Below are 16,638 nucleotides of genomic sequence, written 5' to 3'. Positions count from 1 at the left end.
TCGGACACGACTGAGCGACTTCACTTTGACTTTTCACTTCCATGCATTGGAGAAGGAAATGGCAACCCACTCCAGTGTTCTTGCCTGGAGAATCCCAGGGACAGGGGAGCCTGGTGGGCTGCTGTCTATGGGGTCGCACAGAGTTGGACACGACTGAAGCGACTTAGCAGCAGCAGCAGCAGCAGCAAATAAGTTAAAACATCTAAAGCCCTTGAAATCCGAAACAACTCGGCGAAGCGGTCTGGATCCAAGTGTCCGGGATCCAGCCCGCGCGCTCAGTGGGCGAGGCCTGCGGAGGTGGACCGCAGCGCTCAGGAAGCAGGCGGGGCCTGCGGATCAACGGGAGCTCCGGAGCAGTGACCACGCCCCGGGGCGGGGCGACTCCCGCGATCGCCGGGGGCGGGGCTCGCAGTTGGGAACTCCCCTTCCGAGGCCGAGGTGCGTCCGTGAGTCCACGAGGCTGGGTGGTCGGGAAGTGGACTCAGGCCGGGTGGCCAGGTTACTGGCCGCGCCGCCGCGGCCGCCATCTTGCCCGTGTGTGGACTCCCCCGGCGGGAGGGGCGGTGACTAGGCCGGAAGCGGCAGTACGACGGGCGCATTGCCTCCCAGGTCGGTGAGTGCGGCCCAGGCCTCGCTCTCGGCTCCGGGAGGCTTTAGTCAAGGGCTCGAGGGCGCTGGGATGATCTCGAGTTGCTCGGGAAAGCCCAGTTGAAAAGCCCAGGCGAGTGCGGACTCGGGGCGGGGGTGCTCCTTCGAGCCGAGACGCGGGGAGTCGCGGTCCGCGCTGCAGGATAACCGCGGCGGGCCCGGCCTCGGAGCTGCAAGCGGCCCGGGGCGCGCGGGTTCCTCCTCCCGGAGCTGGGTCCGCGCTGCAGCCTCCGCGGCGCCGGGTTTATGCGGAACCGCGTCCTCCCCGTGGACGAGAGGCTCAACCAGTGTCTGGAGCTTGGGAGCCCCCAGCAGATTCCTGCCTTACCCGGCTCTGCCCACCAGCCGTGCTCTCCTTGTACTCTATTGAATACTTCAAGGGCCTGTCACCCGGGTGGCGCTGTTTGCAGCCTGTACGGAGTCGTGAAAATTCCGTGAGAGGATAAAGCTTCTCACAGGTGCCACGAGCCTTTCTAAATCACTTCGAAAGTGACTGCCTTTGCATTCTTTTTTATAGCTATATTTTAAGGGAAATTTGGGGTTATACAGAACATCTCCTTGAAGATGGTGATAGAAATGTCTTGAAACTGCTGCTGTTATTACTTGTGCTGAGACAAGTAAAAAAGGGAACAACAACAAGATGTAAAGGGTGGTTGGATACCTTGTACACTTAATATTATATAGGTCTTCACTATCCACTAGCCACACAGGGTTGAGATGTGCTTGAAGTGTAAAATACACTTTGGATTCCCGAAATTTGGTACCAGAAGAAAAGTACATGTCTCATTCATAAATGTTACACAGATTGCATGGTGAAAGGATAATATTTTTGATATGTTGCGTTAAATATATTAAATTAGATTTGATTGATTTTATTTTTCAATGTGACTATTGGAAAAGTTTAAGTTAAATGGCTAACACTGTGCTTCTGTTGCACCATGCTATTACAGATGAGCATCTGGTGAGGAACACAGAATCATCAACATGGCTTTCCTTTGCTCAGAAACCATTACTGGGAAGTGAGTCCTTGTTATACTTGAAGGTGAGGATCTAAATGTAAGCTGTAATTATGGCAAGCTCCACCCCTCTGCCCCCAGTGTCTTGGTGTCTCTAGCATTTGAAAGCATTAATTTCCAGGGCTGTTTAAGGGAATCATACTGATATTGACATGTTTTCGATGCAAAGAACTCGTTTAATTTGATTGTCACTACTCTGTGAGATGGAGATAGGAGATGTTCTATCTCTATTTTATAGTCTTGGCATTTTAAGGTACTTGTTAGGGTCAAGCTACTAAGGGGCTGGAGATGTTCTGCTCTTCACCATATTCCTGGTGGTCTTTGTTCAGGAGCCAGGATCTGTCTGTATTGTATGTTGGATTGAAAAGAAAAACAATTGGCTCTTCAACAGCAGGGGCTTGAGCTGCATCAGTTCAGTTCAGTTCAGTTCAGTTGCTCAGTCGCATCCGACTCTCCACGACCCCATGAATCGCAGCACGCCAGGCCTCCCTGTCCATCACCAACTCCCAGAGTTCACTCAGACCCAGGTCCATTGAGTCAGTGATGCCATCCAGCCATCTCATCCTTTGTCGTCCCCTTATCCTCCTGCCCCCAATCCCTCCCAGCATCAGAGTCTTTTCCAGTGAGTCAACTCTTCGCATGAGGTGGCCAAAGTACTGGAGTTTCAGCTTTAGCATCATTCTTTCCAAAGAAATCCCAGGGCTGATCTCCTTCAAAATGGACTGGTTGGATCTCCTTGCAGTCCAAGGGACTCTAAAGAGTCTTCTCCAAACATAGGTCCACTTATATGTGGGTTTCTTCCAATGGTAAATACCACAGTGCTACAGGGTCCACAGTTGGTTGAATTCGAGGTTGTGGAACCACAGATACAGAGAAAGGACATGTACAGAGGACCAGCTATAAGTTATATGTGGACTGTGCTGGAGGGTTAGTGACCTAACCACCTAGTTGTTCAAGGGTCAACTATGTTTTTTAAGAGGGTATAGATGTACCTATGTATTCAGGGCCAGTTTCACAGTATGTGACCTATGCAGACATTGTCAGGGCCCATCTTTAGAAGGCCTGGCACTTGGTATGGTGCTCTTCTGTCATGGTCTTGAAATTCTTAACATGTTTGAATAAGCGGGGGGAGAGGGGGTGCCTGCACGTGTAGTTGATCCCTTCTCTGCTCAGTAATCTAGGATGGGAGTAGGGAGGTGTTGGGAAAGAATGAAAACATCTGGTCCTCTCTGTACACCTATGTGAATTAAGCAGGGTTTGCTAGACTCAACTCTCAAATTCTGTATGAATTTTGATTCTGTATGAATTATTATAGTCAGATTTGTGGATAGTAATATAAATATATACATCATATGAGAAGAATTACAGATGATTCTTAATTGTGAGTCATATAAATTAAATAGTTTTTTAAACTATAGTAACGCTTTCTGTTTGTTTTTTTTTTAAGTTGGATTTTGCCATGTGGCAAAATGTGGCACGTTTTCTTACCATAGATCATTTGTGTAAAAAGTACAGCTATAGGATGGAAGCCTATATGATAAATGTGCTTATTTTAGTATTTGTCTTTCAGCGAGAGGAAGATGGGCCAGATCTTAGGATACCTCCAGTTGAGAGGTTTCTTCTGTTTACAAGGGCATGAGTATGAATGAAGCCTTATTTGGCAGTATCTGTTCCTTCTTTGTGATTTCTTAGCTACTTCCTGTTACATAAGGTGCCTTTTCTTCTTCTTAAATTTTTAAATGGTCTGTAAGATTGGACATAACTTCAGCACAAGAATACAGGCTTTATTATACTAGTGTATTAGTTAGCTTGTGCATGTGTGCGTGTGCATACACGCTAAGTCCCTTCGGTTGTGTCTGACTCTGCAACCCTATGAACCGTAACCTGCCAGACTCCTCTGTCTGTGGGGATTCTCCAGGCAAGACTACTGGAGTGGGTTGTCATGCCCTCCTCCAGGGGATCTTCCCCACCCAGAGATCAAACCCGTGTCTCTTATGTCTCCTGGATTGGCAGTCAGATTCTTTTGTGCCACCCACAAAAAAACATGCCATAGATGGGTTGACTTAAACTATGTAAATTTATTTTCTTATACTTCTGGATGCTATAAGTCTCAAATTTGGGTGCCAGGATGTTCTGATTCTGGTGAAACCTATACTTCCAGACAGCTGCCTTCTCCCCATTACTCATATGGGGAGAGAGCTTTGGTATCTCTTCATCTTCTTTTAAGGACACCAGTTCTGTCAGATCAGGGCTTCACCTTATCACTTTGTTTAGCCTTAAGCTTAATTTACCTCCTTAAAGACTCTTGTGGAGATGGGGCTTCAACATAACAAATTTTGGGAGGACACAGTTCAGTCCATAGCAGCCAAGATGGATGCTGCTGCTCCTGAGTTGCTTCAGTCGTGTCCGACCCTGTGCGACCCCATAGACGGCAGCCCACCAGGCTCCCCCATCCCTGGGATTCTCCAGGCAAGAACACTGGAGTGGGTTGCCATTTCCTTCTCCAGTGCATGAAAGTGAAAAGTGAAAGTGAAGTCTCTCAGTCGTGTCTGACCCTCAGCGACCCCATGGACCTCAGCCTTCCAGGCTCCTCTGTCCATGGGATTTTCCAGGCAGGAGTACTGGAGTGAGGTGCCATTGCCTTCTCCGCCAGGATGAATATCTGGTTGCTAAAATATCTGTCCCTCTTAACTGCTGTGTTCCCAGCATTTAGAACAGTGTCTGGAACATAGGAGAGGCCCAGTAAATATCTGTAGAATAAATGAAAGCCAGTGTATTAGAGCAATCTTCTCAGGGCTGCTCACTGTGGGCCCTTACCCAACAGGTGAACCAATTATGACAGTGACCACTTAGTTTTTGGCTGGAGCCAGTGCCTACTAGACAGGGCAGGGGTGCAAGCGTGGGGAGATTGGTACAACTTGGAGAAAGCAGTGTGAGAAGTGTCAGAGGTAGCATTTAACAAATGCATTTATTTAACAAGTACTTACTAAGTCTCTACTACGGGCCTCATACTGTGCTGGGTACTGGAGGTTCATATAGAGAGCAGAAGATACTTTCCATACTCTCAGGGAGTTTATAATCTAGTAGGAGAGGTAGAAAGTGAAGTCGCTCAGTCGTGTCTGACTCTTTGCGACCCCATGGACTATAGTCCACCACGCTTCTCTGTCCATGGGATTTCCCAGGCAGGAGTACTAGAACGGGTTGCCATTTCCTTCTCCAGAGGATCTTACCGACCCAGGGATCGAACCCAGGTCTCCCTCATTGTAAACAAGACACTTTACCGTCTGAGCCACCAGGGAAGTAACACTAGTAGGAGAGATGGAGAGGGTGATTTAAGAGGGAGGAATATGATTCGATGAGAGTATATATCTAAGTAACCTGCTTTTAGATTCAGGAGGGGATAGAGGGTGGTTGGTTTAAGGCTGAGCAGGTTTTAACTTGGCCAAGAAGGGAGGGGAGACCGCTCAAGGCAGAAGAAACAGTGTTTGCAAAGGTGTGGCAGTGGGGGTGGAGGGTCACGTCCTAGGAAGCTAGAGCTCAGTTAGCAGGGAGGCGAATGGGGTGCATTGAGGCTGGAGCAGTAGGTAGGCCAAAGCATTTAGGGTTTTATAGGTTATATTGAAGAGTTGGAAGTCTGTATGAAGAGCAGTTGGAAACCATGAAAGGGTTTTAAGCAGGAGTTGGATAACCTGGATAAGTTTGTGTTTTATTAACATCACTTTGATATTGTATAATGATGAATTTCATAAATGCCAGAGTAGGAAGATGAATAAAAGAATTGCTGAGACAGCACCACAGGCCAGACATGTTGTCTGTTATTTTTTTATGGAGTCAGTATGCAGAGCCCTGAGACTCGGCAGCCTGGGTGGAGGAAAGAAGACAGTGAATAATTCAGTTGAGTTAGAGTCGGGGGAGGCAAACCCAGAGTGGCAGGGAAATGAAGAAGTTGAGGGTGCTAGTAAGAATATAATTGAAGTGATCAATCTTGGGCTTCAGACCTATTAAGGAAGGAAATAAGGCAGTGTTGGAATTCTTAAAGGCTTTTTCCTTTAAGTTTTGTAAGTCTGTTGAAATTCTAGACTGGTAGTTGCTAACTGAAACTTTTGCAAGATCAAAAAGTTAAGTATGTTTGAGCTGAATTTATTTAGAATATCTTTATTAGGAGTCTGTGCCAGGCTCTGCATCTGGTACAGAACATAAATGAATGAACCCTGACTTCGTGCCTTAAGAACTGACAGCATGGCTGTACAGATACCAATCGCCATGAAGATTATGAATATCTTTGTTCATTTTTTAATCCGTACTTACCTCTAGCCAGACTCAGTGAAAAACAGAAGTTTACATTTTTGTAAGCAGCTTGTATTTTTAAACTAACCATTTTTAGCATAACTGTTTCTAGTGCTTATGTGCTGAAACTTCTACTAGAATAGTTAACCTTTTCAAAAATCCTGTTTCAATACCTATTCAAAGGTTATAGAATTGAAAATTGAAAAAGCCTCTATTGCTCATTCAGTTTCCCAATGTGCAGTGTATCCTACTGGTCATAAACAGGATGATTTCAGGTAACCCAATTGCACTTTTAATAGTTATATATTTATTCAATGTATGTTAGAAAAATATATTTGACATGTCATACACATGATTCATGGACCTTATGATGAAAGCAAAATTGATTTTCAGATTTTAAGAATGAGTCAGTTTAAGGAAAAACATTAAAAAGGGCACAGGTGGTAGATGAATAACAGAAGTTTGGGAAACACTAGTCTTAAACCAATCCTTAAGCTGTATAGATGAGAAAACAAAAGGACCTCCAAACACAAAAGACCTTTTTTGAGCCTATACTGTACTAGCTGTATAGTATATGTCAGAGCTAGGACTAAAACTGAGTACAATCCTGCTTCTTCCCATTGAAATTTGAAGAGACTTGTGGCTTTTACTTCACATCTGCATTGTCCATTATGGTGGCCTCATGTGGATATTTATATTAAAATTAAATAAAATTTAAAATTTGCACTGCCGTATTTTCTAGTGCTCAGTAGTCAGTGTGGCTAATAGTTACCATATTGGACAGTTCAGAGACAGAACATTTCTGTCATTGCAGAAGGTTCTTTTGGATAGTGCAACTTTATTACCTAGATACATGATTACTTACTTAGATACAGTAACCCTTTAATGTTTTATCCCCTTCAAAGGGATGATACTTACTAATTTACTCACCACCTGAAGTTATTTCAACCCTGATTGAAGGTACTAAATTGAAGGTACTGTTAATAGTGCAATTAAGATCATTGATCATGGGAAATAAAGCCAGAATGAAGTTCTCAGATTCCTACCAGCTCAACTTAACTGGAAGACGTCCTTCTTGTCCTCTTTTTATTAATAAATACTGTCTTGAATTCAATAGAAATTTCTAATAGAAAATTTCCTGACTTTCTAAATCCAGCTTAGAATTGTATTTCATTAACATTTTAAAACTTTTTATTTTTAAGCAGATTTTCAGTGAATGGACCTAACTGGACTCTCTGAGATCATCAATAAACATGAGCGGTAGCAAACCTGATATATTGTGGGCACCACACCAGGTTGATAGATTTGTTGTATGTGACTCCGAACTTAGTCTTTACCATGTGGAATCTACTGTGAATTCAGAACTCAAAGCTGGATCTCTACGTTTATCTGAAGACTCTGCAGCTACATTACTATCAATAAATTCAGAAACCCCCTATATGAAATGTGTCGCCTGGTATCTCAGCTATGATCCTGAATGTCTCCTAGCAGTTGGACAAGCAAATGGTCGAGTCGTACTGACAAGTCTTGGTCAAGATCATAACTCAAAGTTCAGAGATTTGATAGGAAAAGAATTTGTTCCAAAACACGCACGACAATGCAATACCCTTGCATGGAATCCAGTGGATAATAACTGGCTTGCTGCTGGTCTAGATAAACATAGAGCTGACTTTTCAGTGCTGATTTGGGATATCTGCAGCAAATATACCCCTGATATAGTTCCCATGGAGAAAGTAAGACTCTCAGTAGGTGAAACTGAGACGTCATTATTAGTAACAAAACCACTTTACGAATTAGGACAGAATGATGCTTGTCTCTCTCTTTGTTGGCTTCCACGAGACCAGAAACTTCTGCTTGCTGGTATGCATCGTAACCTGGCCATTTTTGATCTTCGGAATACAAGTCAGAAGATGTTTGTGAATACGAAAGCTGTTCAGGGCGTGACAGTAGACCCATATTTCCATGATCGTGTTGCTTCCTTCTATGAAGGTCAGGTGGCAATATGGGATCTTAGGAAATTTGAGAAGCCAGTTTTGACTTTGACCGAGCAACCAAAGCCCTTAACAAAAGTAGCCTGGTGTCCAACTAGAACTGGTTTGCTTGCCACTTTAACGAGGGATAGTAATATTATTAGATTATATGATATGCAGCACACACCCACTCCCATTGGTGATGAAACTGAACCCACAATCATTGAAAGAAGTGTGCAACCTTGTGACAATTACATTGCTTCCTTTGCTTGGCATCCGACGAGTCAAAATCGAATGATAGTTGTAACTCCTAACCGGACAATGTCTGACTTCACTGTTTTTGAAAGGATCTCTCTTGCCTGGAGCCCGATTACATCTTTGATGTGGGCTTGTGGTCGTCATTTGTATGAATGTGCAGAAGAAGAAAATGATAATTCTTTAGAAAAAGATATAGCAACGAAGATGCGCCTTCGGGCTTTATCAAGGTATGGGCTTGATACAGAGCAGGTGTGGAGAAACCATATTTTAGCTGGAAATGAGGATCCCCAGCTCAAGTCACTCTGGTACACTCTGCACTATATCCTTTGTGTGGTGAGGTCTGTGAGATGAATCAGATAGAAATGTTCTTGAAGTTTGCGGAAAGGTCAGTCTGTAAATATGCTGAATGTTTTGTGTGCAAATACAAGTCACAGAATACTAAAATCACAAAGTAAAATTGTTTAAAACTGTTGAACTTGAGATACTGCCTTGCAGATCGAGTAGGAGGAAGAAAAGTAGATCTCTGTAACAGAGTAGAACTGACGCCTTTTATAAATTGGCTCCAAATGAAAATAAGTTTAGTTTTGAAATACTTTATTATGCTTCATCACTAGTATTTCCTATGCATTTAAATACTTATGAAGCAGTATACGGAAGATATGGACCAGAAATCTCCAGGCAACAAAGGATCATTGGTTTATGCAGGAATTAAATCAATTGTAAAATCATCTTTGGGTAAGAAAGTTGTTTTTATTTTCTGCAATATGTGTTTAATTTTGTTCTCTCTATTTTTTCCCCATATTTAGTTACTTCAGGATACTGTAATATCTGGCCATATTTTTTGACTGCATTGTTTCTGACTGGGTATTTTAGGGAATTGAGTTAAATGCATAATTATTTATATATGTAAAATTCTTTTTGGAGGGAGTCTTGGTTCTTTGAAGGGATAGTTGACTTTTTTAAATCTAGTCATTAATTTATTCACAATTTTTTTTTTGAAGACTCACTTTGAAAAAGACATTAGAGGATTTATAGGCTCTTCCTGGTGGTTAGTTCAGATTTTATCACAGCATTTGCTTTTTTAAAAAATAAATTAAAAAATTTCTAATTGAAAAAGACCCCTTTTATTTTGCTGCCTAAACCCTCCCACTTGGCTGTCTGATGGCAAGGCCTGTATAACTATGACATGAAGTATGGACTTACCTGAAGTGCCTTACTGTTTCAGTCCTTGATGATTGAAAAATGTATGAATTAATGTAGGATTGAAATTAATAGACTATTTAACAGTTTAAAAAAAGGAAACATGACAAGAAAGCCAGGCTTACTGTTTGTTCCCTGACTTCTTTAAACAGTTGTTCCTATTGTCTTTATTGGAATTAAATTGTGAATTATAGTTGTTTTCTCAGCCTAGCATTTGATATCTAGCTTTAGATAGCTGTCAAATTTGGTCTCGTCAGGCTGCTAGAAAAGTAGTTCTTATGATTTAGTCAAAAAATAGGAATAGAAGTAATAAATCCAACTTGGTTTTTTATAGGACTTTCATGAATACTGCACAAAAATATACAAAATAAAATGCTATTTTTTAATGAGTAGTTTGAGCATTTCAACTAAATGCTTATATTATTTTATTTTTTTTAAAGGACTTTTAAATTACTTTGGTTCACATTACTGAAGATTGAGTAGACTGTTTATTTCATCTATTTCATTTTAGTGTTCTCTCAGTAGGTCCGACCCAAAAAAGTAACTTTTATTATAAACAATAAAGTGAAAGAGTTTAATTAGAGACTTCCATTTTTATTAATGTAAGTTAAAGGTCAGTAATACTGTGTTACCTTGATGAAAAGTATTTATAGCTATACAGTAGGTCAGACCACATTGCATTCTCAGTATTGTGAGGTTTATTGTTTTTTGCTGTATTTTGATATATTTCGGGGAAAAGCCAGCCAAGTACGTGTAAAGCACAGGGGAACAATGGAATTTCTTTATAAGTTTTTGGTGCAGTAGAAATAAACTGAGTATCATGAGTTAAGAGTAGTCTTTACCCAAACTGTTTGATTAAGACTACTGTTGGAAAGATTACCTCATTGCTGGACTTTTGGCTTTTTGCTTGGTTTGGATTGGTTTAGATATTTTTGTTTCTGCAACCCCAAAGTAAAAAGTAGAGAAATGACTGTCAAAGATGGCAGTCCTTAGGTTTCAATCTTTTCTTTTTTCCTAATTGTATCTCTAATAATTCAGCACATAGTAAGTCAACATGGTGAGCCATCTTGCCCACAGTAACCTAATGCACAAGTTTATAGAGTGCACAGCTAAATTTTAACTTTGGTGACAAATAACATAGTGAGTGCCTATTATGAATTAGATATCACGCTAGTTGCTTTCTCATTGTTACTTGACTTAATTCTTTCAGCTGTAATATAAGGTAAGTTTATTCATTTGGCCAATATTTATTACTTGCTCACTATATGCCAAGAATCTAGAAACTGGAGACATAACTATCAATAAGATAGCTAAATCTCTTTTGTCATGGAGACTGAATGAGATATGATTCCTGCTCTTGGGAAGATTACAGTCTATAGTTGACCCTTGAACAAGGAGGTTGGAGGGTGGTTAGGGTCGCTGATCCCTCTCCCCCAGTCAAAAATTTGCATACTTATATTTCTTTCTCAAAAACAAAGAAATTGTTAAATGACTCACTCAAGGACAGGAAGCCAGAACAGTTTAGATAGAATTAGGACTCAAAGCCTAGTTCTTTTGATTCCACATATTGTGATCTTTAATCAAACACTAACTTTTCCCCACATTTAGAGATCTGTAAAATGAAAATACAGGTACTATATTTATTGAAAACTCTTGTGTATAAGTGGACCCATGCAGTTCAAACTCATATTGTCCATATAGTTCAGAATATGGACAAGTAAAGTTAGTTACAATACAAGGAAGAACAGACAGTTGTGGATAGAAGAATTCATAATCTGGTTGTAGGGACTAGTGGTGGTTTCTTGCAGGAGGTAAAGGCAAAGACAGGGTTCAAACAGGGCGCAGCAGATTCTGTGAGCCCGGAGGAGAGGGGACGGAACATGTTGAGTGTTGCGGGGACAGCGCGGGAGAGGACGCAAAGAGAGAATGGAGGCAGTGGGGCAGCTCAGGCCTTGGGGGTTAGGGAAATTAACATCCCTGATAAAGGGATGATAAATTTTATATAAATATATTAATTATTTGTTATCATCCCTAACAAAGGGAACCCAAGAAAAGATTTTAGCAGTAACAAGATGAGATATGTGTTTTAGAGCTGTCAGTCTGTGTGTGGAATGGATTGGAGAGGATTAAGATAGATAGCAGGGACCTCAGAAGCCATAATAATCAGGCAAGATATGATGGAATTCTTACCGAAGTTAGTGGCAGAAGAGCTAGAGAAACGTGGGTAGATGAGAGAGGGGGACAAATTTAATTGATTGGATGAAGAAGATGGAGAGGAAGGAAAAATGAAAGCATGCTAAGGCAACTGGGATAATACTAATAGCAGTTAGTTAGATAGGAATAGCACAGGAAGAATGTGTTTGAGAGCAAGAAAAGAGTTTATTGGGGGATAAATTTGAGATAGCTAGATAGTGATGTCCAACAGATAAATGTAGGTTGAAAAAAGGAGGTCATCCATTTTAATTAATTCTTCAAAGAAATTTGATTATATGAAGGAGGATAAGAAGATATACAGTGATAGCAGCAGGCGAATTTGGGATCATGGGGAGCTTTTGTGTTTTGTTTTTAGCATGGAATTGATTTAGGCATGTTCAAATGCTGATGAGAAGAAACTCATACAAAGCAATTAGAAGATGCAGAATAAAGAGCATGAAGAGCAAAATTCCTAGGAACGGGAACCAATGCATAGGTCAAAGATTGGCTTTAGACAGGAGAGTGCACACCTACTCCGTAGCAGGCAGAGGGAAAGGTATGTACGTGCTCAGGTGCATCCTATTCTTTGTGACCCCTTGGCCTGTAACTCACCAGTCCTTTGCCCATGGAATTCTCCATGCCACAATATTGAAGTGGGTTGCCATTTCCTACTCCAGGGGGTCTCCCCAGCCCAAGGATGAAGCCCACGTCTCTTTCGTCTCCTGCATTGGCAGACGGGTTCTTTACCACTGTGCTGCCTCGGGAGCCCAGGTGTTTATGCAGGTTGTTTAATGTTCAGTGATCAGAAGCTGATGTGTTTTTCACCCGATGGCTCCTATTTTCTCAACATAGTAGGCTTGCTTGTTGAGAAGAGCAGGGAGGTTGTGGAAATAGAGGAGAGGAGAGAGTTGTCTTGAGAAATGGGAAGACCGTGGGGCATTGTTGTTTTTCAGAAGAAAGAATAACGGACGGTGGAGCGAGGGAATTAAGGGTCCTGGCAAGAGGTTGATCCGTTGTTGGTCCTGGGATCTAAGCTGGAGAGGGAGGAAGGTGACAGAGCACTGACAAGGAAATACGAGTGGTCAAAGGGTGATTGTGAGGTTGGGATTGTGAGCTGGGAGGCTGGAGAGGGAGGAAGGTGACAGAGCACTGACAAGGAAATACGAGTGGTCAAAGGATGATTGTGAGGTTGGGGTTGTGAGCTGGGAGGCTGTGAGGTTGTGGTTAGAGAGTGGCTGTTTTGGAGAAGGAATCGTGTGGAGTATGTCCATGATGAGAGTGGGTAAAATCTTGGAGGTGTGGACCACTGGAGATAAGGAAGCAAAGAAACAGAGGCAAGTTTACAGGATGGATCACGTGTAGAATTCTGTCAGGAGGAGAACGCGTGCTCTGAGGGAAGGCCTTGTACAACTTCTGGAGCAGGGTAATAGTGTTGTCAGTAGGTATAATTCTTTCCTTTTAAGATGGCAGAAAATTACATAATGTTGGTCAGCTTTCCATCCAACATGATGAAAATATTTTTCATACTTGAAAGGCAAACTGATCTAGAAAGCATGCCTATTAAGAGGAATTACTTTAAGGGGCAGAATATCTGGTATTTAGATTTTTGAGAACAAAATGCTCTTATAAACATTGGATTATTTTATTGCTCTTTTACTATATAAATGTAAAAATGCAAAATTTTATATCTACAAATAGTATTTGATTGCCTGATGTAGTATTTGAAACAAAAATTTTAATGTTTTTAATGTTTAAGTGAACCTGGTTCACTTATTTCCCTCACAGCCATCATAAAATGATGATTTTATTATTTATATATGCTATGCTATGCTAAGTCACTTCAGTCGTGTCCGACTCTGCGCGACCCCATAGACGGCAGCCCACCAGGCTCCCCCATCCCTGGGATTCTCCAGGCAAGAACACTGGAGTGGGTTGCCATTTCCTTCTCCAATGCATGAAAGTGAAAAGTGAGTGAAGTCGCTCAGTCGTGCCTGACTCTTAGCGACCCCGTGGACTGCAGCCTACCAGGCTCCTCCGTCCATGGGATTTTCCAGGCAAGAGTACTGGAGTGGGGTGCCTTATATACGGGCAATCTCAAATTTTGGGAATACAATCTTGTCACTTTACCAGGTGATGCTAGTGGTAAAGAACCCATCTGCCGGTACAGGAGACGTAAGAGATGCAGGTTCGATCCCTGGATTGGAAAGATCCCCTGGAGGGGAGGGCATGGCAGTCCTCTCCAGTATTCTTGCCTGGAGAATCCCCATGGACTAAGGAACCTGGCGGGCTACAGTCCATAGGGTAGCAAAGAGTCAGATACCACTGAAGCAACTTAATACACATGTGGTGTGTATAAATTGATTTTAATTAATCATAGATTTAAAAATTCATGCATATTAAAATCATGATATGACTATGTACTTAAAAGCCACAATATCACATTACTTACTTGATAACCTTAATTACTTGTAGCATAGTTGTTAAGCAGTGGGAATGTCTCTCAGCAGCCAAAATAATATGACAGAGTATCCATGCATTTACAGAATACTTTTCCACCTCCTAGCAGTGAATTCTTTGGATTCATACATGTTGGTCTCTATTCCATGACACTGTTTCTGGAAAATAAAAAACTCTTAAGAAGCGAGAGTATTATTAAACTGAGGGGAGTTGTCTGAAAAGTAAATTGGTTTTTGTTCACCTGTTTAAAGTTGTATTTTTTAATCAGTAGATAATATCATCAGCACTGAATCCAACACTTACACAGGAGATATTGAAAGTAAATACCTTATAATACATCTGCAGCTTGTTTTACCTGAAATGCAGTGACTACATACTGTCCAAACAATTTAAATTTGTTGTTCTGAAAAAAGTCTTCTTTAATTTTTAACATGTTTTATTAACCTTATTGAATTATTCAGAGTTTTCTCAGAATTTTTAAAATTTCACTTCTGCAAACTATAAGAGACTTTGTCTTCACCAGCTTCCCTCGTGGTTGCAAGTAGAGCAGCACACTTCTTTCTGATGGACAGATGTTCTCTTAAAACCTTTTCTCAGAAGTCTCTAACTCCTTGATCTGAATTGGCAAATTTCCAGTAGGAGAAGGCGATGGCACCCCACTCCAGTACTCTTGCCTGGAAAATCCCATGGACGGAGGAGCCTGGTGGGCTGCAGTCCGTGGGGTTGCAAAGAGTCGGACACGACTGAGCGACTTCACTTTCACTTTCCACTTTCATGCACTGGAGAAGGAAATGGCAACCCACTCCAGCGTTCTTGCCTGGAGAATCCCAGGGATGGGGAGGCTGGTGGGCTGCTGTCCATGGGTCACACAGAGTCGGACACAACTGAAGCGACTTAGCAGTACTTTCAAAGTACGTTGATGTTTTTATCTCGCTTTTTCCTATGGATGTATATATTCATGGAGCGACAGAAGGAGGGGGAGAGTCTGAGTGTTGGTTCTCGGCCACTGAGAATACCTTTCAAATAAAAGACAAGATGCCTGCCCTTTTGGAACTTATGTTCTAGTAGGAGAAGTGCTAAGGCTGAAAAATAAATATGAGAGCGTATGTTAGTGTAAAGGAAGTGGAGGGACCAGTGGTCAGTTAGATAATAACAAGTGGCACCCCGCTTTAGATGAGGTGACCAGGGAGGCTTCTCTGAAACAGTGACTCAGCGTGGCCCTCAGAGCGTTGACTCTTACTCCTGTAGCTCTCTCTGGTAGCTCAGGAAGCTATTGTACTTAGCAACGTGTAAAGTATGTTTTGTTTGTGGCATGCTTTATCTTTATGCTGTCTGTCATAATATTGTGGCTGAGAAGTTGAATGTTTAAAATCTAATGTTGAAATACTTCTGTGTAAAACTGACTTCTTTGCCAAATATGTTTAAAAGATAAACATTATAAAGGTGTTTCTTTTTTTTAGGAATGGTGGAAAGCAGCAGACATAATTGGAGTGGGCTGGATAAGCAAAGTGATATTCAGAATTTAAATGAAGAGAGAATCCTAGCTTTACAGCTTTGTGGGTGGATAAAGAAAGGGACGGATGTGGATGTGGGCCCATTTTTGAACTCCCTTGTACAAGAAGGCGAATGGGAGAGAGCAGCTGCTGTGGCATTGTTCAACCTGGATATTCGGCGCGCCATCCAGATCCTGAATGAAGGAGCATCTTCAGGAAAAGGTATAGGGTTATATACTAAGATACATGCCATTCACTGAATCTGTGAAAGAAAAAATGCTGATGATTTTTAAAACTCTTATCAATATTTTTGGTAAATTTTTTTGAAAGAGAAATTAGCACAGAACTGTATCTATAAAAGTAAATGTTAGCCCATCACTTTGATTACAAAGAAAATGTCTTAATTGTCTTTGTAATATTACAAAGAATACACAAATGTTATTTCAGTGTTTTTTCTTTAAAGATAATAAGTTGGCCAGAAAGTTCATAGATAGAAACAGCATAACCATACAATGTTCACATATATTTTGACCAACCCAGTAGTTCACATACATTTAAAGATATTTTTTCTTTGAGACTAGAACTACTTTAGTTTGCAAGCATTTTTATGGCAAACATTTAAGTGCATTTTAGTTTATACTTTACTCTTTGTTATGGTTTTTGGTTGACTTTTAGGAAACTGAATGACACTTTTAGTTAGACTAATATAGATTCTTATAAAAATCATACTTTGATCTGCAAAAGTGTTTCTGCTTGGGTCTGCTTATTTGAACATCATAGCCATTTAATATATTTTTTTAAAAGAAGAAACAAAAGTAAGTGTGATAAAATTTTCACTCTGACATTTTCTGAGAGAAAAGTCAGAGAAATGAATCTTAATCCAAGAATTCAGTTGTCTTTCTTATTGGGACTATTTCATTTCAATACACCAATTTTTAATACACCTTGCCAAATTGTGTATGAGTATTCATAATATTTGGTGGTCCATTTAAAAACTATTACAGTTCTGTTTTACCATAGGAAAAACACTTGAAATTAGCTATAATATGTTAATTTTGCATATAGTCTAAAAGTTGAAAAAGCTAATGTTTTGCCCAGATTGGCCTCTTTTCCTTC

At 41.1% G+C, this 16,638-nt stretch overlaps 1 protein-coding gene across 8 annotated transcripts in view; it reads left to right on the top strand.

The window, feature by feature from the left end:
• Window positions 1–444: 444 nt before the first annotated feature.
• Window positions 445–16,638, top strand: part of MIOS (meiosis regulator for oocyte development) — a 36,877-nt gene continuing 20,683 nt past the window's right edge. Inside the window, exons 1-5 of one of the 8 annotated variants that reach the window (XM_070369802.1) lie at window positions 445–609; window positions 1,599–1,690; window positions 7,157–8,498; window positions 8,816–8,914; window positions 15,490–15,744. In XM_070369802.1, coding sequence (XP_070225903.1) covers window positions 7,205–8,498; window positions 8,816–8,914; window positions 15,490–15,744 — 1,648 coding nt within the window. In that variant the 5' untranslated portion in view covers window positions 445–609; window positions 1,599–1,690; window positions 7,157–7,204. Of the gene's footprint in view, window positions 1,107–1,598; window positions 1,691–7,153; window positions 8,499–8,815; window positions 8,915–15,489; window positions 15,745–16,638 lie in introns of all 8 variants that reach the window. The other 7 variants (XM_070369807.1, XM_070369805.1, XM_070369809.1 and 4 more) reach the window with 7 other exon arrangements.

The sequence above is a fragment of the Bos mutus genome, chromosome 4, assembly GCF_027580195.1.
Source record: "Bos mutus isolate GX-2022 chromosome 4, NWIPB_WYAK_1.1, whole genome shotgun sequence".
Classification (NCBI taxonomy): Eukaryota; Metazoa; Chordata; class Mammalia; order Artiodactyla; family Bovidae; genus Bos; species Bos mutus.
The sequence above is the reverse complement of the archived record's forward strand: the minus strand, read 5'-3'. Positions and strand labels throughout refer to the sequence as shown.